Source organism: Sus scrofa, chromosome 13 (genome assembly GCF_054392235.1).
Source record: "Sus scrofa isolate SSC_HxYL_T2T_F1_AM1 chromosome 13, Sscrofa_HxYL_maternal_Yorkshire_Landrace_v2.0, whole genome shotgun sequence".
Taxonomy (NCBI): domain Eukaryota; kingdom Metazoa; phylum Chordata; class Mammalia; order Artiodactyla; family Suidae; genus Sus; species Sus scrofa.
Window position 1 is genome coordinate 31190825 of NC_139395.1, and position 22700 is coordinate 31213524.

At 38.6% G+C, this 22700-nt stretch overlaps 2 protein-coding genes across 46 annotated transcripts in view; one reads left to right on the forward strand and one right to left on the reverse strand.

Moving 5' to 3' along the window:
- The window catches only part of RBMS3 (RNA binding motif single stranded interacting protein 3), a 1488242-nt gene that overhangs the window by 1446898 nt on the left and 18644 nt on the right, over positions 1 to 22700 (forward strand). For 24 of the 37 annotated variants that reach the window (XM_021069971.2, XM_084987316.1, XM_021069970.2 and 21 more), the window contains 2 exons: positions 16294 to 16374; positions 19909 to 20036. In XM_021069971.2, coding sequence (XP_020925630.2) covers positions 16294 to 16374; positions 19909 to 20036 — 209 coding nt within the window. Of the gene's footprint in view, positions 1 to 16293; positions 16375 to 19908; positions 20041 to 22700 lie in introns of those variants that run through there. The other 13 variants (XM_084987319.1, XM_084987321.1, XM_084987339.1 and 10 more) reach the window with 2 other exon arrangements.
- The window catches only part of LOC110256378 (uncharacterized), a 411636-nt gene that overhangs the window by 57792 nt on the left and 331144 nt on the right, over positions 1 to 22700 (reverse strand). For 4 of the 9 annotated variants that reach the window (XR_014822568.1, XR_014822565.1, XR_014822562.1 and 1 more), the window contains one exon: positions 10437 to 13352. The exons of 3 other annotated variants lie outside the window; for them this stretch is intronic. Coding sequence is in view for 2 of the 6 variants with exons in the window: in XM_084987395.1 (XP_084843521.1) it covers positions 13336 to 13352 (17 nt within the window). In the remaining 4 variants the exon portion in view is untranslated. Of the gene's footprint in view, positions 1 to 3669; positions 4256 to 10000; positions 10050 to 10436; positions 13353 to 22700 lie in introns of those variants that run through there. 2 more of the 9 variants (XR_014822567.1, XM_084987394.1) reach the window with 2 other exon arrangements.

Genomic DNA, 22700 nt, shown 5'->3' on the forward strand with positions numbered 1-22700 from the left:
GACAAATAATGGCCTTTAGCTTTTTTTTTTTCATTAATGAAATGGAAAAGCACCATACCCAATCCATTAGTGATGCACTATTATACTGAGAGCTTATGAAGAAAGGCAGCCAGCCAGTCGACATAAGGCTGGTTCCCCTTAAATAGGATTTTTAAACATGATCAAACAAGGCACCCTTTCATCTAGCAGGAAAGTTTATGCTATCTCCCCCTCTCTCATTTTGTTTTGTCCTAATTTGTCCTGACAGTCCATAAGGAATTTAACTGTTTTCTAAATGACATTGAAAATTCTTGCAGATTGGCAGTATTCATGGGGAAAAAAATATCAATTAGTCTTTTGAAAACCTTTTTCTTTGATTGTTACTGTCTGTGGATTTGAGCTTCTTGAATTTCTTACTCTCAAAGAGATGTTTTCCCCTTGATTTTTTCTTTATAAAGCTGGATATAAATGTAAAATAAATAGTCATTCTGTTTTTTTAAATTATTATTATCATTCTTTTAGCACTCATGTAGATAAAACTCCCAGGTTATTTTCATTCCTTTAGGAAATTGTTTGATTGATGGCCTTGAACTTGGCTAGTTCAGGCAAGACTTGAGGGGTTTTCTAATCCCCTGAACTCAATTGAATTATTTTCCCCTTCACTGATACTTTATAGAATGTCTGCTTGCTTTAATGCTCACTCCACTGGCATTTGTACTTCTCACCCAAGCCAGTTAGACTTCAAGTTCACTTGAAGAGCTTATTCCACGAGATGTTAAAGTGTATAGGTGTGTATAGGGCGCAGTTCTTAAAATACCTTACTTTAGGGATCTCACCAAGAACGGAATGCAACCTCTCAGCCAAGTAAAGCATGTCAGCTTCACAGACCTTCTTCTATAATCACTAATGTATGTGTTAAGAAAATGAGTGTTGAAGCAAGTGTTACAGCCCAATGCGTTCATTAAAGCTTGAGGAGGGCAGTGGGTGCCCTTCTTCCCCTCCTCCTCACCACAGTCCACTCCCAAGGACAGAGGGAGAGGATGTGAAAACCTGGCAGCAGTATCTACACCCCCCCCCACCTACACCACCACCCCCAGTAAAGGAATGAGCACAAGCTTTGAGGAAGATGGATGTGCAAACCCCAGCTCTTCCATGCATTTTCTGCAATCTTCTCTGGGGCTGCCTTTTTATCTCTAAGTGAAGGTAACGATACTATCTAACACAGATGCTCAGTGAGAATCAGAACTGATATTAGAAGAGGCATAATGGATGCCTCATCCTGCTCCCTTCCTAGAGTTTCAAGTATTGACCTAATATTTTCAATTTTATGTCACTCGTCCTCACAATATAACCCTAGACCAGCAGCTTCAACATCTCCTGAGAACTTGTTAGAAATACAATTTAAGGCCCCACACCAGACCTACTAAAGCCAAAACTGGCAGTGGGCCCAGCAGAATCTTCTTTAACAGCCCTCCAGGTGATTCTGAGGCCCACACCAGTCTGAGCACCACTGCTGCCAGCCGAGCAGCCAGTCACAGGCATGCCCAAGTGGGGGAAAGATAACCCACTTAAGACAATAGGAGGATAGAATGTAGGGTGGAGTAAAAGTAGAATGCTTATTATCCTCATTATTCAAATTCTTTCCTTCCTTCCAGAATCCTATTATATATTGTTGTCCTGTATGATTTTCTTCCTTCTGCATGACGTGTTTCTCAAGACCAGTGATATTGGATTTAGGTTGGAATATGAGTGGGTCCTTGGGGAGAAAGAGGTAAATCCCTATTCAATCTTACACAGTACACTCAACACTATCAGGACTCATGGCCCATAATGATATTTAGGAACTCCCAGGACAATGAAACACAGTGAACTGGCACTTGAGCACAGTGTGAGTGTCCACTACAGTCTGCTTTGTGGCCAAGAGATTCTTGTAGGATTATCGATCCCCCAAATCAGAATGGGAGTACAAACCTCTCAATGTGAAGGGGAGGGAATCAAAACCGTTTACAAACATAAAGGCAGTAACTCCTGGGTTTGAAGTGCTTCTGGTCTTCTTTTTCCTTTTCTTTTACACTCATATTCATACTCCATACTTCAGAGAGGTCTTACTATTGTCACAAGTTTTCACTCCATTCTCAAAAGGACCAAGACACTTATGATTTGAGATATATATATAGTATGTATGTGTGTTTGTATATATTTATATAAGCAGCCACACCAGGTCAACAAGCATCTGCCTCCCCAGCACATTCCTTGGAGTCTCTAGTAATTAGGACAATAGCTAAACTGGCCTTTTTTATTTTCCACTGGTGTCAAATGCTGCTAAGAGGATTATGCCATACTTGGATATTAAAGCTCTTTTTGTAACTGGTGGCATCTAATCCTAATTATTCACTGTTTGTATTTCTAAAATACATAAGACTAGAAACAACGCTTTCAACTGAGTTCCTGATTTCATACCCAGGTTGACCTTGGTTGTCTGCAAACTCACTGTGACTCGTGGCTATGGGACCGTTGTATTTTTCTCCACCTCTTCACCTTCTCCCCCAACCTTTCCCAGTGCCTGCAGAATTTTGAGGAACTTTTTAACAGGCATGTATTAACTTATCTCCCGCATCTTCCACGATGGTTTTCAGTTTCTATCAGGATAAATATATTTTTTTGTTTTATTTTCCTGTTCTTAATGCAAGATTCTCCAAGGAAGAATGATAGAAATTCAGAGTACTCAACATTAATTTTTACTTAAGCAGGATTAATCTTTTGGTCATTTATGTGAAATATAGATTTCCAAGGGGAACATATTTAAGCATAATTTTCCAAACACTGCCTAGGGTAGCAGATTTAAAAAAATGTGGCATATTAGAATCACTAGGTGAGCATTCAATATCCTAATGCTCAGGACACACTCCATGCCAATTGAATCAGGTTGTCTATAGGTAGAACCCAGCCATCGGTATTTTGTTCAAGAATCCAACATAAAGGCAAGTTGGAAAACCAGGGTCTAGAGACTGCTCCTCAGTCTTATGAGATGTTAATGTGTTTAAAAAATTAGAAGTGCTAAAGTCAAGCACATGTGGAAAATGTAACAAATAGCATGTGTCTTTTAAAGATGCTTATAGATTCTTAATAAATATTTGCACACTGAAGACAGAGAAGTCCCACAGAGCAAAAATCAGTGGATATAAAGAAGGAAGGAGGGGGCATTCCCTGGTGACCTAGTAGTTAAGGGTCTGGCAATGTCACTGCTATGGATCAGGTAGGCACTACTGTGGCATGGATTCCAACCATGCCCCAGGAACTTCCTTGGCAAAAAAAAAAAAAAAAAAAAAAAAAAAAAAAAAAAAAAAAAGGAGAAAAAGAGAGAAAGGGAACCATCTCTAAGAAAAACAAAAATACCTGCTTAGCTTGATTTATGCCATCATTTTTCAAATCTGTTGACTCAGAGTAAACAAGGCTTTGTGGAACACCTATAAAAAACTCCTTGGAATGGCCTTCCATGGAATATAATTTGGGAGATATGGAATAAAAGAAATCCAGAGCAGAAGCTTTTCTTGTAATGCTTATTAAAAACTCACTGATAGTCAGATATGATTCACTCTCACCAGACATTTGTATTTAACCTAACTTATTGAGGTTAGCATAAGAGTTCAGAAATTATTCAAGGTGTCTGATAGAAACAGGGCACTTGAGTCACAAGCACTATATGAGATTTAGTTTAGGGAAGTCAATCTCCCCAGGTAAACATAACAAACAAGCTAGATGAATGGTGCCTGAAAAGGTATAGGAAGTCCAGTCAAGTAAGAAAGTATGTGATAGCAGAAACATGCCAGGATACCTGAAATCTAGTATTTGGTGTCCTGTTCAGGTCCAGTACAAGTAAAGCAATAGTTTGGGACTATGCCAGATCCCCACACTCCATTTGATAATCTCTTCTCCTAGGCTTTTCTAAAAACTGTAACCGTGAACTTTCTACCCCTGAGGTCTGTCCAGTCAATTCTAATCATATAGCTTCTTCTTTTCTTCATCAAAATTAACCTCAGTCCATTTCTCAGGATTCTCCCAGCACCTTCTTGAGGGCCGGTGATATGTTAAAATATCAGCTTCTGACTGGGTTAACATTCAACCCCAGGGTGGAATTTTAGGCATTGTGGTTGACTGTTTCCACATTAGGTGCAAGGCCGTTGCAGAATGATGGTGGGCATTCTCCATATGAATTTCCTCAGAGGTTTCACTTCTTCTAATTAGAGTCTCCTAATTAGGAAAAGTTCTTGAGATGCTGTAAATAGTAATGAAAAATATTTAAAGTAATTAGGTAAATTGGATTCAGATAAACATTTACAATTTAATGGACAACCAATTCTAAATGTCAGAGAAGGCTCTGTAAGCAATGGGGTTTTATTGACAGGATAAGGTGACCAAATGCCTAGCAGGCAAAGTAATAGAAACCAGTGTCACCTCTGGCCAGTTCTATCAGAGCTGATGATGTGTATTTTTTAAACTCATTTTCTCATCTATCTGATTTCCCTTTTCAAATTCATATGACCTCCTCAACCACAGGGAATAATTAAACACTTAGCTCAAAATGGTTTCATTTAAAAATAAATATATTGTCTTATATACCTGAGAAGTCATAGACAGAGCTGGCTCCAGTGATGTCTCTAAAGACTTGTTTTCTTTCTGCTGACTGTGTGTCATCTTCACAGCCTTATCTCTGACAAACCCAGCTTCCCCCCACCACTGTCAAGGTAGGGGCAATGTCCTTACATGCTCACACTATGCCAAGGAAAGAAAAAAGGTAGTTTCTAGAAGTTTCTTCACCCGAAAGAATGTTTTCCTCCTCCAGAATTTCCAAAAACAGCTTCTCTAATTTCATTGATTCTGTGATGATTGTTTTCATCCATTTCTGGACAAGGGATCAATTACATTCTAATTATACGGTTAAGAAAGAAGGACATAAGAATTCCCACAGGGAATACAGGTTACCATTGGGAGGAGGCAATGGATGTTGAGTGGCTGCAAAAACTGGTCACTGCACCTGCCCTCCTAGCATTCTTCCTACTCCCCTCTCTAGAATCTACCCTTATTATAAACTTTGATTTTTACTTTTTATCTTGAGTTATGGTTTAGTCATTGATTCTTCTTTTTCAGTTTCTTTTCTTGTTTTATAAATATCCTTTAGGTAAGAATTAAGGATATTTGTTAAGAAATTAAAATTCATACATTTTTGTTTTGTTTAAGAGTGCACGAAATTCATTAAGGAGGAGATTGATTTATATTTGCCATGATAAGACCCAGAGCATCTTAAACACAGTTGGATTTCATTAATTTTTTGAATGATATATGGAAAACATAGTTCCTTGGTCACAAGAAAGAACAACAGGACCTAAACTCTGGAAAAAATATGTAGTTAACATTCTAGGAAAACAGTGTTCACGGAAGACTGTGAGTTTGTGAACTTGTGTTCCCAGGCCCTAAACAGAAACTAAAGTCCTCTATGATACAGAAATCAAGGACAGATGGTGGGAAATCAGGAGATAACATTAAGAGTAGTGTGTCACCTATAATAATTTTTCTTTCTGTTTGACTTTGGATGCCTTATTTCTTTCAATCCCGCCACCTAAAGAGTGCATTTCTGGTCTTCTTGTTTATATTTTTTATAACCATTAGTTTTATTTATTTTTGGCACTACTTCTTAGATGCTTCTGTCAATGATCAAACCCTTTATTTCTTATTTTTCTATTAGGTGGAAAATATTAAGATTTGGGGTAACTTCTCAGTCTTTTTGAGTCAGCTGTGTCCAAGTCTACTTTCTTTGTTTAAAAATGTAACCCAGATGGCACTGGATCCCAAAATACTTTGAAACCAAATAAGACTGTCTAGAACCTCCATCCTGTACACTTTAGAGGTCCACAGCTTTCTGCATTATATATTGAAGTTTTTGAGACCATCAAAGTCACCTGTCTGCTCTCTCTACTCCCCATTGTCTTAATTTAGATCTGAAATTCACCTTCTTTCCAGTTTTCCCACAAAAATCCTACTCAGAATAACATCAGGAAGACTCAAGGCATGTTCAATAATAGACACCTAATGGAAATTTAAGCAAATGCCCTTTGGTGCCTTACCCACCCCCACCAAGGGATTCCTCCAGCTCTTCCCCCCCACCCCCCGCCCCGGCTCAGACTCACACCCCTCCTGGGCATCTCTCTCCTCCATTTTCCTCTAGCTCCTCCAGGCTCCTCCCTCTCCTTTTTTCTCAGAAACACAAGTTCCAGCCATTTATAACTCTCTCTTTACTAAGGCTAATTGTCTGTCACCCATACCTTAAGGGGAATCTGTCAACCCCAATGTCTTATTAATGTAATTTCTGAGAGAAATAAATGAACTTTTCCTGCCTGTGCTGATTTCTGATCCTGGAAAACTACTAAGATAATGAAATTTTCATCTTGTCATCATAACCATAGCAATAAAAATAAAAATATTAATGACAGTTCCTTTCTATACGGTTGTCAGTATGCACCCAGCATGCTAAAAGCCTTATATGCACTATTTGATTAATATTTCTCAAATAAACCTTTAAGGTATGAATGTTTGACTCCATTTACAGAACACTAACTTCAAGATCTTTCTTAACCATCATGCATAACAACTCAAAGTAAACGTATTTTCCTAGTTTTATGGGCTATGTTATTATTCTACAGAGATTTTTACTGTCTTTCATGTTGACTTGAAAGTCTTAAATGGGAAATTACTTCTTAATCCCTGTTGTTAAATAGGTAATGATTATTTTGAAAAAAAAATAGTTTGTGTAGTCTTACACCAGTGTTCAAATTGAGAAATTCCTTTGCAATGTGTATCAACAAACTTCCTCCAAAACGAAATTTCCATTTTTTTGAGACTCGTTTTTGTTCCAAAGCTGGGAATCATTTAGCCCAGTCTATGTAACATAAAATTAAGCATCAAAGGCATCAAGACAAAAACAAAGAAAGCATTAGGGGAGTTCCCTGGTGGCCTAGTGGTTAAGGACCTGGCATTGTCACTGCTGTGGCTCAAATTTGACCCCTGGTCTGGTTACTTCCACACTCTGTGGGTGCAGTCAAAAAAACAAACAAACAAAAACCAAAGTATTAGGATTCTGTGCTGGTCTCTGAACAACGATATAACTCCTCTGAGCTATACAACTTGAGTTTTCTATCCAGGGTGCATAATTACTAATTCATGTTTTTAATCATGCGTTTGTTCATTTATTCAACAAATGCATATTAGGTTTCAGCTGTGAGAACCAGGCATGGCCCCTCTAGGAGCATCCATGGCTTGACTGCTAAGAGCTATCACGGGGGTACAGATAAAGAGCTGTTTAAGGTCGTAAGGGAGAGTTATCTCTTCCAAATCAAGGATCAAAACAAGACTTTATATAGGAATTTGGAATCAGCTTGAGAGAAAGTTTTTGGTTGTGTGTTTTAAGTAGAAATAAAGAGGTTAGAACACAATGGAAATACAAAAGGCACAGGAAGGGAGTTAGAAAAAGAGTGTCCTTAACTGTGAGCAGGTGGATTTGGATAAAGCTCAACATAAGTGAGATGGTGTAGGTCAAGATGATGCTAGGATTTCAATGGGAGTGGACTGATGTTATCCCAAAATGATGTTGTCTATCCATTGTTCGACAATTGTTATCAAACGAATAATTTTTTAGTCTGTGTGACAAAAAGTAGAATCTGGTCTTTGGTACCAGAAGGTCTCTTTCCTTGTAGTTCTTCTATCTCTTCGCCCTTGACTTTTTAATTTGAACACTTCACATCCTTGGAAGCAAGAATGATGGTATCTTCAGCTTGGCAGAAACTCTTCCACTATGCTTTTGTATTGTCAAAGTTATACATGCTCACATGGATAGAGCAGTACTGTTTAAATTTGGTTTTTCCCCTAAATATGTATAGTTCCTAGAAATATTTTATCAAATAACTTTATGCTCAACTTTTGCAATTTCAAATTTGGTGTTCCCTATTTAGAATGTTGCCCCATCTTAGATCCATCTCTTTCTTTTTTTTTTTTTTTTTTTTTTTGTTGTTGTTGTTGTTGTTGCTATTTCTTGGGCCGCTCCCGTGGCATATGGAGGTTCCCAGGCTAGGGGTCGAATCGGAGCTGTAGTCACCGGCCTACGCCAGAGCCACAGCAATGCGGGATCTGAGCCGCGTCTGCAACCTACACCACAGCTCAGGGCAACGCCGGATCGTTAACCCATTGAGCAAGGGCAGGGACTGAACCTGCAACCTCATGGTTCCTAGTCGGATTCGTTAACCACTGCGCCACGACGGGAACTCCAGATCCATCTCTAGTGTGAATATTCTAACTAGTTGAGTAGGTCAAGTTCCTCATCTGAAAGTTTGACTCAAAAACCAAACACACAAAAATTGCATGTGTGTTTTTTTAATCTTATAGAGAAGGTACTTTGTTTTAAAGGACATCTTAGGGGCACACACAGCATTTCCTCTTCTTGACTTTCACTGCAAAATCTAGTTCACTGGGATGGTTAGAATTCATGGGGTGTCGGCCCAAGGTGGTTGAGAGGAAATGTTTTGTGTGTAAATGGAATTTACTGTATGTGTGTGTGTCAGCCTGGATGAGTTCCCTTTCGGTTTGTATGAAGCCTCTTCACCGAAGCCAATTTAATGCTTTAGTCACAGACTTAAGTAGAAAACAACAAAGCTTTGAGGTACGCTGAAGACGTGTCAATCTTTTTGACAAAGTCCCTCCATTCTTTCATTTCCAAACTAAAGAAGCAAACGTGGTCTCCTTGAGAAAAGAAGAAGCTAGCCTTGAGAGCTAAGACATTAGTTGTTGGCCTGTGTGTTCACATAAGTTTCTGAAAGAACTATCCAGATAATAGGTCAGTCACGTCATTCATTAAAGTGATTTCTTCTTGAAGCTTTCACATTTAGAGACTTACTTAAGCAAATGTTGATTTGACCACAACAGCCTCCCTCATTTGAAGAGGTCACCACTTTACAGAGGCACCACTTTGCCATATTATTATAGCTTATTAATTGTAAGGAATTAAGAGTCTCTGTGTCCTATCGCAAAATACTGAGGAGAGGGGAATTCATGGTGTCTATATAGAGCTGTTTCAAGTTCACATTTTAAGAAGTAGTTTCTAAACCCAATACATTTCCATAGTATTATCTTTTCTCTTTTGTGCAACCACAGTGACCTGTGCACAGGCTCAAACATAATGGGCTTTGTTGTTTTCCAGTACACTTATGAAAATTGTATTTTCCCATACAGTTGAAGGCCTTGTCCATAGACTGGTCATGTGGGAATGACTGCTTCTCACTGTTGTGAAATGGGTGAGGTTTTACAAGTTTCCAACCTAAGAACAACTCCAAGAGTCTTCCTTCTCCTTTTCTTTGCTACGTGGCAGCAACAAATGGCCTTCAGCCCAGAATACAGTGAAGACCACCTGTAATTTTGTTTAATAGTTCAGTGCACACCTCTGTGGGTTATGTTTAGCACTACTCTGGGGAATTATGTAGAATAGCATAGGCTACATGCTCCTAAGAATCCAAGGTCCCCGTTTCTATCAAGCCCACTAACTGGGCTTCTTTCCTCTTCAAGTGCTTTTACTCCTAGGTGAAGTCTATGCAGCTGTTTGTATTCACATCAGGGATAATTGTTTCATCACTCATAGCTGTCTACTTTGTTATTTCTATATTAGTACCTTAAGCATGCTCTCAATTAATGCTAACATGAAACATTATAAAAGCATACACTCTTACTTTTCTGGGTGGGGATCCACTTCACTCTCCAACATTTCATTGGCAGAAGGAGAAGAATGTCGGAAGAATTGAGCAGTAGCCGTCCAAGCAGGCATCCAGCCTCAGTGCCCAAGTGGCGGCATTCTTTCCTTTCAAGGGGAATCTCTCTTATGGCTGGTCTGTCATCTACTGGATGACTTGGAGACTTAGAAGGCGTTCTTAGAATTATACTCCAGCTATTACAACTTAGCCAATGCCTCCCCTGAGCCACTCACCTGATATTGTTGAATCATAGCTCAGGTTGTTTCTTGCATCCTTAATATCCTTTGTTGAAAGAGACTTTGTATTAGATGATTTGACTGTAAAGTACACTGCATATTCTTAGCATAATCTATAGCACAATTTCTACTTCCTCTGCTCAACTTTCTTCCTGAGATGCACTCTGACAACATTCCTGTATCCTTCTCAGCAACTTTCTGGTTTTGATAGGACCTAGACAGCTCCTCTTGCTGAAATATGTTAAGCAGATTTTTGAATTTTATAGCAAGGACTAGACAAACCAATTTAAAACCTATGTAAGTATAACAATAATTTCAAATGAACAAGGCTTGATCGATTACTTTAAGAAATTCTAAAAACTTAAATGTGGGGGTTTTCTTGACACTCCTTTGCTCTACATATAATTAAAAGGCAACATTTGCTCACAAGAAATATAGAAAACATTTTTTTATTTGTTTCACTTTGGTAGGGGAAGAGGAAGCTAATCCAGAAAGAAAACTTTAGAGTTTTCACTTTTTGTTACCTTAGAAATAATCAATGAATCCACAGTAACAGAAACAGTTTGTTCTAAATTAAATAGGCAAAAATACAACCCCTTTCCAGCTTCACCATTTTTTTTTTTCTATCTTCATGGAACACTCTTGGTGATGCAGTGTCTAGACTTGTTGGAACAAGTGATGGAGTCTGGAATTTATTCTGTGGGTTTGAAAATGGCTATTCCGGTCTCCTACATACTTACATGTGAAAATCCAGTGCTTTCAGAATATGTAAAAATCATTAAGCTCTTTACTAAAAACGAAAATATATTCATTAATGTCAAAACTTTGAGCTGCCACCAACAGGGAAATATTATATGGATTTACCCATTTTATCATCGCATTGTACTGTGATTCCCATCAGCCCTCGTATCCTAAAAAATGCAAAATAATCTGTACTCAGGTAAGAATCATGGGAGAGTCTAGCTTTTGAGAAATATAAGTAAATTACCTTAAAAGGTAGATACCTATTCTTATTATCGTTTTAATAAGTAATCCATGAGAATTTTTTCACAGCAAAGGGCAGATTTTTTTACATTACAGGTCTTTCTTTAGGTTTTCATCATTTATCAGCTGGATAAAATGAAAGCAATGTCTGAGGCACTAAGATCTAAACAATTTTGTGCCGCCTGCATTACTAAGTCTGACTGTAGTTTATCTTTGCTCTTAAGGAAGCCAAACTGTATGCTTGCAGAGAAAGTTCAGTCATTTGCCAGCAATTACTTAAAGCTAAAAGTTGATCTTACACGTAGCTGTAGCCATTTCCTGTAAGCACGTGCTAGTTTTACAAGGCTGTCACTTCTTGAGGCTTTATCTTAGATAATATATGTCCACTACAGAAAAAGTTTTATTGTAAAAGTTTATCCAGAGATAATAGTTTACAGGGTATGGCAGTCCATAGCATTGATTTGTTTAAGTCTATCCCTTGTTGGGAAAATTAAGAAAGCATTATCTAGGCTCAGACTCAGTGGATGGGAAGGAGTTATCTATGCAAAAAGAAGACACAAGAGAAGAATAAGTTCACAGGCCAGAAGAAAACCAGAATAAAACCAACCAATCAAAGAACACTCAAGGATCCACAAATTGTTAGTATGACTACAACTTAAAATTCAAGGTGGGTAGTGATTAGAGATGAGGCTGTACAGTGAAGCAAAGGAGATTATAACGGACTTTGTCCATCTTGTTACAGAGTTTGGGTTATATCTCGGTGGGGTGTTACAGTAAGATTTTTAAATCTACCAGAGTATTTAAAATAAAAAAGATTAACAACCTTAAGAGTTGATGACGATGTGGAGTAACAAGAATTCTTATATACGATACCTACTAATGCTCTAAGACCCAGTATTTCCACTCTAGATTATGTACCAACAGAAATGAGCACTTGTGGGAGTTCCCATCATGGCTCAGCAGAAACAAAACCGACTAGGAACCATGAGGTTGCAGGTTTGATCCCTGGCATGACTCATTGGATTAAGGATCTGGCGTTGCTGTGAGCTATGGTGTAGGTTGCAGATGCAGCTCAGATCTGGCATTGCTGTGGCTGTGGCTATGGCCGGCAGCTGTAGCTCCAATTAGACCCCAAGCCTGGGAACCTCCACATGCCTCGAATGCAGCCCTAAAAAGCAAAAAAAAAAAGAAAAAAAAAAAGAAAAAGAAAAAGAAATGAGAGCTTGTGTCAACCCAAAAATATATACAGAAATGTTCAGAACAAATGACCCCAGTGGCCATCAGCAGTAATAAGTAAATTGAGATGTATTCATAGGATCGAATACTACATAGCAATAAAGAAAAATGAACTATTAAAATAAGCCTATATCTCTAATTTTCAAACATTTTCAAGCTCTATTAGATTTTTTATGACCCTCTCGAAAAAAAAGAGCAACCAGAGGGGATTTTTTTTTTAATTAAAATATACACATACACAACACATTGAACTGAGCTGATGTCATTTATACTGTAAAATCTCTATTAGTCCTCTTCAGAAGAACAGCATACAATTAAATTGTAAAATAAGTTAACCATAAGTGTTACCCCTTCTAGTAGAAAATAAGGTCTTCTGAGTATAATGTGAAAATAAAACATCTACAGAAATGAAATGACAATAAAATGTTAATCAAGATGTTATTATTGTATATTTCTTAAATGGAATGTCAGTTATTAAAAGTCCATTATTTTAAAAAAATTATCTCTTTTACAGGGTAATGATCATAAGGAAGGTCTTAGGACCTTATTTACTTAATTTCAAAAGTAATAAAGTAGAATGGAAATGTGGGCTGGAAGAATTGGAGTTTTTTCCCAATATATCTCAGCTTTTCAGTCTGTAAAATGGGTGAACCATTCTTGCTGAACTCCCATCCTTGTTCTGAAGAGAAGATGAGGATGCCTTTATGCCACAAGCAGTTCAGTTTGGGCTACTTTCACAACTTCGCTGAATTCCACAGAAGGCGTGAAGATTTACTGATTCAGTTTTACTGAACAGAACACAAATGAGGTTTTGTGTTACTCAGAGTCACTCCAAGAAGCTAGCTAAGAATCACATAACATGCTTTTCACTAACTGCACTATCTGGGAACTCTAGCAAGGGAGGTCTAAGACTGAGGTGGATTCCCTTGTGAAGTAATTAACATTGCTGTGTATGGCTCCAGCCCAGGTCCCTAAATCTAGTTCACAGAAAAGTCTCTTCAGCAGTGCCAACAGTGGAGGAGGGATGGGTCACATGGTGTCCTGCAGATGGCGCCAGTGACATTGTCTTCTTAAGCAAAGGAAACGCACTTACTTATGAGGCCCAATTGCAGTTAGAAATTACTTAACTCTGGAAGAGAAAGTATCCAAATTAGCCAGGGAGTATTCTTTACTGATATACCATGCATCTTGGAAAACTGTGACCAAAGAATAGAACATAACCACAAGGGCATCCGCTCTGTTGGTAAAAATAAATTCCTACTTACTATAGATCTACTAGAATTTTTGCTGAATAATTAGAGAAATCTAATGGAATAATTAGAGAAATCTTTTCTTGAAGTACACTCTTTATAAGTTTTAAACAAAATTAGTAGGTGCTACCAAAAAAGAAAAGGTTTTAGAAATAACAGCTTAATCCCCTTTAAACAGACTTCTGTAAAACATGATTTCTCAGAGTGTTTTTTTATTCTATCTCAATGTTAAATAAGAGTATACATTATTTAGCGTTGCTTAAATGCATTGGAACACAGAAAGCTTTTTTTTCTCAGTTAATCTAACCTTCTAAAACAACACATTGCAAGGAATACTAAACTGAAGGATTTTTTTTTTCTTTTCAGGGCCGTCCCTGCAGCATATGGAAGTTCCCAAGCTAGGGGTTGAGTCTGCCAGCCTACACCACAGCCACAGCAACACAGGATGCCAGCTGCATCTATGATCTACACTGCAGCTTGCAGAAACACCAGATCCTTAACCCACTGAGCTATGCCAGGGATCAAACCCACATCCTCGTGGACGCTATTTCGGGTTCTTAACCTGCTGAGCCACAGCTGGAACTCCGAATATTTAAAACCTATACAACATAAATGAACCACCTGTCTGAAATGGCCAAAGAAATGCTATCTCCATCATACTTTCTAGAGCAGTTTTGTTGGCAAAGCAGACACCTGCCGTAGTGTTCTAGATGGGAAATCATATTTGCTGAAATGTGACTCCAGAATTCTGTACTTATTTGTAAAATTGATAGCAGCCAGATACCTGAATAATTATCATCCCATTAATGACACAAGGATAATGATGAGCAGAGTGGGCTACAGTACTTGTTTAAAGGTTATACAAACACATTATGGGGGTGGGAAAATTAATATCCATAGAGAACTCAAAATTATCAATGACTAAGAGGCATGCAGGATTCGTAATCGGAAGTGGCTTTTTTCTTATGTACTTTTATTCAGTCACTGAACAGTTACTTACTAAATACCAGTGGTTCGTTGTGGTGTGGTGTGTTGGATGATACAGCGACGTAAAACTTGGCCTGTGCCTTTATGGAGGTGAGAGTCTGGACAATTTTAATAGCAGAGTAATGAATGCACAGAGCATGGGACACAAAAATCACTGATTATTTTCAACTATGAAGCTAAATTGGTGATATATACCTAAGCCTTTCAAACAATTGCTGTTGGTCCATGTAACAAGGTTGTTTTTGTACAAATAGGAATTCCAGGCCGTTGTTATCAGCAGCAGCATATGGATCACAGGCAGCAGTCTGGTTTCTTTGACTTAGCGTTGTTTCATTAAGGCTGTCTCTATTTTTAGCAAAGGGATATAGTAGGACAGTGCTTGGTTTAGGATGGAGAGTTGCTTTATTGCTCCATGTCTCCATGAATGTTAAACAACAACAACAACAGCTGATGGGCTAATCTCCATTCAGATATTTCCCTTGATTCAGATTATCATGCCTCTGGCATACTGAAAGTACCATCAGTACAAAACACTGTAATTTAGGTTTTGCATATTTATGCATGAGCTTAATATGTGTACTCAGGGAATTTAGAAGAATAAAGAATCATAGGCTTGTGGTTTTCCACAGAACTTGTTCCTCTAGGGAGTTCCCTGGCGGCCTAAAAAGTTAAGGATCTGGCATTATCACTGCAGTGGCATAGGTTCAGTCCATGGCCTTGGAATTTCCACGTGCTGTAGGCACAGCTCCTCTAAACCTTTGTGAGTTGATAAACCTTGTTTTCATCAGATGATTCTAGTTCTGGAATTTTGTGATAGTCAAGTTTAGAAATCTAGAAATATCATTGATTTTGTAGAAAATTCCATTCTCAGAGTAGAACTTTGAATTTTCAGGGCATATATATATTAGAAGTAGGAATACAAATCATACTTTTTGCTTAGGTAGGTAAGCATATGATTTTTCTGGGGCTTCCATTCTTCATTGTAAAAAAAAGGGCTATCCCTAACACATATTTTACTGAACATCACAGTGTAGTAAAAACTGATTTGTTTTATTGTTCACCTGAATGAAAAAATGTGAAGAGTTAAAGGAGTTGAAAAGGGAATACTGACAGTGGCATGAGCATGGGATGGGGGAAGGAAACAAAAGTGACTTCAACATTATCAGAACATTCTATTTCCTTTATATATAAAAAAGTGGTCAAAAGACAAAATGATAACATTTACCAATTTTGAATATTGCCAAATAATTTTTATATTATTCCTCTATTTTACTTTACTTAGAAATTATTATTTTGGGGAAAGACTATGAAAAAGAATACATATGTGTGTATATTTATAAATAACTTTGCTGTACATCAGAAATTAATGCAACATTGTAAGTCAACTACACTTCAGTAAAACTTTTAAAAGGAAAAGAAATTATTAGCAATATGATGATTCATTCATTCAACAAATAACGTGTTGAGAGCCTACTATGTGCTAGGTGCTAGCAATAAAATAGAAAAACCAGAAGTCACCCCTGGCTTCGCAGCATTTATGTTTTAGATGTGGAAGTGAAATGTTTGTGATCCGATGTAGAATATTCAAAAGGAAAAAGTGAGGGGAGGGGTAAATTACTTTGTGCTAATGTTGGGGAGGTGGGCTGCTGTTGGTACTGAGTCATTCCTATGCTGATAGCAACTGTGTTATTTTGGGTCAAGATAGAGCTTAAGTTCAATCATGCACTGGCGGTTGGAGGTGGGGGCACACATCTTAAACAGCCTTGGTTGAAATAACTTTTCTCGCTGGTTGCACACCCAAGTTCACCTGCATTTTTCTTTGATTCCCTCTAGTATATGACTGCTGCTGCTCCTATGCAAGGGACCTACATTCCCCAGTACACACCTGTGCCTCCGACAGCTGTTTCCATTGAAGTAAGTCTGTCTCTTCTTACAGAACAAGGTTAGGGCAGATACTCAGCCACACATACTGTGGTCCATCATCACCCCCAAAATCCTGACTTGTGATTAATGTTGCTCTAAAATTTGAATTTGCAAGCTCACTGTATGAAAGAATGTACTTGACTTGAACATGCCTGGGTTTTACTTTGCATATGAAATAAGCTAATTTGCTATGAAGGTCTGAGAGGAGTGTCATTTTCATGTTCAGAGAAAAGATCAGAGATCAATGTTAACCACAAATACTCAGAAATAGGAAGGGAAACTTTTGCAGCTATTTGAACAGACTAGTTCTCTAATGCCTTCTTACTCAAAGAGTGGGCCCTAGACTAGAATTAGCGGCATCACCTGAGATTTTGTTAGAAAAAAAAACTTTCAGAGCCCACCCAGACCTACTGAATCAGGATGTGCATTTTAACAAGATCCTCAAAGGTCGAGGTGCACATTAAAAATTGAGAGGGGGAGTTCCCGTCGTGGCGCAGTGGTTAATGAATCCGACTAGGAACCATGAGGTTGCAGGTTCGGCCCCTGCCCTTGCTCAGTGGGTTAAAGATCCGGTGTTGCCCTGAGCTGTGGTGTAGGTTGCAGACGCAGCTCGGATCCCGCGTTGCTGTGGCTCTGACGTAGGCCAGAGCAGCTACAGCTCCGATTCGACCCCTAGCCTGGGAACCTCCATATGCCGCGGGAGCGGCCCAAGAAATGGCAAAAAAAAAAACAAAAAAAAAAAAAATTGAGAGGGAATGAGAGCACTCATTCTCAAACTCTTCACATTGAACTTATTTCAAGAGCATTAAAAAATAGTGATGCCAGGGAATCTGATGTAGTCTAGGGTGTGGACTGGACACTAGGATTTTTTAAAGATGCCAGGTGATGCTAAAGTATACCAAAGATGAAGAACCACTGCTCTTGCAAATGAACCTTGATAGGACGAAAGCATCCCACAGTCAAGAAAGAAAAACTGGTACCACTCTTATTGCTATGGACACCATGAATGATAAAGTTATATTGTCCTTAATGGAAGCTTTGTCCCTTCCTCCTCTTTTTCCACTGGGCTGAATTTATTTCCTCTACACAGTATTTTATTGGACACAGCCAGCTTGATACATAGGAAATGAAGGGGACATAGAGCTCCATGGATGGTGGCAAAATGTCTAAAGGTGTATACATCCTTCTGGTTCTGGCCATTATTGCTTCTTGTTCCCTTCCCCTTCTCCTGATGCACATTTGCGATTATGGTCACAGAGAATTTCTTCCATCAGTGGGGACTCCTGTGGAGTTCATGCTGTGGCTACTCCATGAATTGGCCAGCTAACTCACATTGGTGCTACTCAACATGGAGGACCACCATGACTTTTCCAAATTCTGCAGCCACAGAGATTCCGAGAGAACTTCACAGACCAAATTGGATCTTTTGAAATGTTATTTTGCTTGTTTTCCATGCGTGAGGCAAATGTTTGCTAGTACCAAGGTCTGGGAAACACAGACACTTAAGAGGACATTATCATGTAGTTTAGGAAGCCAAGAAAGTCCAATTTTTAAATTTTGTATGTGTTCCAGACCTTTGGGCCCCAAAGAATGTGTCAGCATAAAGAGTTTTTAATTGGCTTTTCAGAATTTCAAGAATATGTGATTTAAAATATATGTTCCTACAGGAAATAAATAAATAAATAAAACAAAACGGTATGTTCTTTAGCTATCAAAAATGATCTAGGCCATGAGAAAATTATAATTCTGGATGCTGTAGTCATTTTTTAAGTGTAAGTCTCTGCCACGTATCCACATGTCTCTTTACACCAAATGTGTGTACTTGTCTACAGAATTTGAGCATTTTGATGACTAAAATAAGGAGACACATTTGACAGTGCTGCTTCTTGGACACTGTCTAGTTATAGTTCAATTTGGGGTTTAAAAAGAAGCATATTGCTAAGAATTATATAAGTATATCCTGATATATTGCCTTGAATTTGTGCTTATAAATAAAAGCAATGATTCATTTTCTATGTAAAAACACTCATTGAAAATTAACTGGTAACCACACAAGTAAGTGTTGTGGGAGATTCAGAAAAATGCGCAATGCCCAATAGCATATTAGGAGAAAAAATGTTGAATGATAAAGGGAGAATTTTCAAATTGTGAGGAACAATTTCAGGGGGCTTTTGCTAGGTCCAGAGAGTTGACCAGGAATATTTGAAACCCTATATTCCTGCAGGTACCCAAGGCTATAAGTAAGACCAGGAGAATGTATTTGGATAGATGCTCTCCCTCAGGCCTACTAATTACCAAACCTCTCTCAGAATCAGACATGCATTCCTAATGATGATCAGCTCCAGAAAGCCATTCCTGTTGGCATCCGTGAGCAACAAAAGAGATTGAAAGGGTAAAGGGAGGAGTAAGGATGCTTACACACTTTCTCCTTATAACACTCCATGGAGCTATTGTTTCCCCATTTGGCAGATGAAGAAACTTTAGACTCACCAAGGAAACTTTCGAAGGGGATAAAAATCTGTATCTCAATTCATGTGGTGGTGACACAGGAGGTGTTTACATCTGGAGTAGTTGGGAAGTATATTTAAGATTGTCAGATTTGGTGCAGTGGAAATGAATCTGCCTAGTATCCATGAGGATGCGGATTCAATCCCTGGCCTCACTCAGTGGGTTAAGGCGTTTCTGTGAGCTGTGGTGTAGGTCACAGCCTTGGCCTGGATCCTGAGTTGGTATGGCTGTGGTGTAGGCCAGCAGTTAGAGCTCCAATTCGACCCCTAGCCTGGGAACCTCCATATGCCATGGTACAGCCCTAAAAAGACAAAAAAAAAAAAAAAAAAAAGATTGTTGGACTTTATTCTCTGTCAACAATACTTCCATTTTAACACACCGCGACATAAGATAAAGAATAAACTGAGGCTCAGAGGGGTTAAAAAAATTAAGTATGCATTTTTCTTCTTTTTCTGAAACCTCAAAATGAATTGCAGTTCACATAAAGGAAAATGAAAATAAATATATAAAACAAATCAAATTGCTGAAGGGAAAACCTACTTTACAGTGTCCTTTTCAAAGAATTCCAAACTTGAATGTAGATTTTTATTAAGATCAGAGACCACCGTTTTGCCAGATCAGAGAGATAGAGTACAGTCAGTGCTTTATCCCCAGAAAAATGTTCAAATATGCACATTTTTTTAGGAATCCTGCATGAATTTTTTGATTAAGGAATCATTATTTAGTGTGCCTATCTGCAACAATGGTTTAAAGTTCTACCCATGGGCAAAAGAATTTTCTGACCCTTTGACTACTCCAGGGACATCTCATGAAAGCTTCTTGGTGACACAGTGAGGTAAATTCCTCTGGCCCCTTTCCAAATGTACTCTGTGGTTTTATATGGTTATTTATTGTGGCTTATGTACCTGAGTGAAACTCTACTAAAGCCAAACAGAAGAGGGGTTTTCCCTACAGTCTATCCACAAGAAGCCCTTTTGCTAAAGCCAATAGGCTTTTGTGTTCTTATTGCCTCCATAGGGTGTTGTTGCTGATACCTCTCCCCAGACAGTGGCACCTTCATCCCAGGACACAAGTGGGCAGCAGCAGCAGATAGCAGTGGACACATCCAACGAGCATGCATCTGCATATTCTTACCAACAGTCTAAGTAAGTCCGGGTTGCCCTGAATGCTCTCCCTCCAGATCAGCCATCTGGACATCACTCATGTTGCATCTGTTAGCTTTTGCTGCCTTACAGACCATCCCAAATTTAGTGACAAACATTTGCTTAGCTCATGATTCTATTGGCTGGAATTTGGGCTTGCCACAAGTGAATGGTTCTTCTAGGCATGACTGGACCTGCTGGAGCATTTGGGCACTGCTGCTGGTCATCTTCAAAGTTCTGCTTCTGGGTGGTAGTTGTCTAACGATTGAGCAATGGACACTATTGAGCCATGAGTTGCTGACCCTCTAGCAGGCTTATTCCCATGGAAGTCTCAGAATTCAGAGAACAATGAGAGGATGCCCAAATGACTAGCCTTTTTTCATTTCTGTTTGTGACTCACTTGCTACTGCCCCATAGACCAAGAAAGGCACCTGGTCAAGCTCAGAATTAACATGGGAATTCATTACCAAAAGGTTTAGAAATAGGGAGGGGCATTGTATCCATTTTTACCATAAATTTCTACCATACGTATTTTTGGAAAAACTCTAATATTCCCACTTTACACTAGTGAGCCTGCATTTTGGTCTCAATGTCTCCATTCTTAAATGAAGATAGTAACATTCACCTCTCAAGGTTTCTTTGAACACATTCAGTAAAATAGTTTATGAAAAGTCTATTATAAAATAAAACAACATGGAGTAGAGTCTTATTCAGAAATTAAGTAGAAAAGCAAAACTCAGGGCATCAGAATTACTATTGAGAATCCTTCAGTCACTTAGAAAGCAAAATAACGGTTGGCACTGTGTTGAGTAGACTAAAATTTGAGAGGTTTTGATTGAAACCAATGCAGTTAACAAAAGTTCAGTCTACGTACAGATGAATTCTCATGCTAACTATTCTACAACATAGATAATAACCAAAGCCCTAGTGAATTTCCAAAAGAGTCTTCTGGTTTGCAGAGTGCTACTCCATTTCTTGATCATCATTTTCTTTCATCTCAATACGTATATATTGATTTGTTTCTCATTTGAAGATTAATTGTGGTAATGGAGTTTTCTGTTTGTGATTTAGCTGCTAAAGTCAATCCTCCAAATTAAATGTGCTAGAATATGACTTGCTATAAATATGAATTATTATTATTATTGTCACTGATCCTAGTACTACTACTAATATTAAGTATTATATAATAACTTTCTAGAAGTCTCTATAGTGAATAAAGCATTTTTATTTTTTGAATTTACCTAAAAGCCTGAATTACATCAGACAATATGGTAGTCTTTGTCATTCTGTTCCAAGCATACTGGCATTTTTTCCAGTCAGCCCAGTGAGTTATATGTGAGAAGGAAGCATGGATTATCTATGTGGAAACACAATGAGAGACACTGGTGGGAGATGAGAGGTATTTTTGTGGCCAGAAGCATTTTTCAGGGCTTGGTGAGTAGATGAAACTGGATTTGGCTCTTCCGAAACATAATGGGGAAATGAGTTATTCTAAACTTTCCTTGCTAGCAGTTTAAAAATATCTGTCTAGATAAATGAAAACAGTGTTTTTATTCACCCAATCACATTACAGATTGAGTGCTTACTATGTGACAGGCAGTATTCCAGATGCTAAAGAAAGACCATTGAGAGAGGCAGATGCCTCCCTCAGTCTTTTGGATTTTACTTCCTACTAGGAATAGACACAAAACCAATGGATCAATTAGCAAGCAATCAAATAGAAAAATAATCACAAAGTAGACTATTTAAAAATATTCTGTGGGAGTTCCTGTTGTGGTCCAGTGGAAACAAATCCAGTTAGTATCCATGAGGATGCAGGTCCAATCACTGGCCTTGCTCAGTGGGTTGGGGATCTGGTGTTGCCATGAGCTGTGGTGTAGGTTGCAGATACTGCTTGAATCCCGCATTGCTGTGGCTGTGGCATAGGCCGGCAGCTGTAGCTCTGATTTGACCCCTAGCCTGGGAACTTGACCATGCCATAGGTAAAGCCCTAAAAAAAACCCAAAATTCTGTGGAGTCCCATTGTGGCACAGTGGGTTAAGAACCTGACTGAAGCACCTCAGTTCATTGCAAAAGTGTGGGTTCAATCCCCAGCCTAATACAGTGGGTTAAAGGATCCAGTATTGCCGCAGCTATGCCATAGGTTGCAGCTGCAGCTCAGATTCAATCCCTGGCCCAGGCAGGAACTTTCATCTGCCATGGGTGCGGCAAAAAATAATAATAATAATTAAAATAAAAATATTCTGTAACACAAAGTGGCTGAATAAATACAGAAGATTTGTATCAGAGAAGACCTCTCCTATCAACCTGGATCTGAAGGATGATTACAAGCTAGTCTTGGAGAGATTTAGAGAAAAAGCATTCTAGGTAGAAGAAAAGTCTGGAGAGGGTAACCTGAGGCTGGAGTGTGGTGAGCTAGGAGGAGAGATGTAGGAGGTTAAGTCAAACTGGCCAGCTCTCATAAAGCCTTTGGTCTTTTGTTCTTGGATATGCAGCTTTGTGTAGACTGAGTATTCTGTTTTACTCTGGGGGAGCTACAAAACCCTTGGAGGGCTTGAAGAGAAGGAATGAAGGGATTTGACTTACACTCAGTGACTCTTGTCAGTGGAGGCTGGGCATGGAAGTACTCTTCTTGCAAGAGTCCAGAACCTCCTTTTCCTCCCTGCC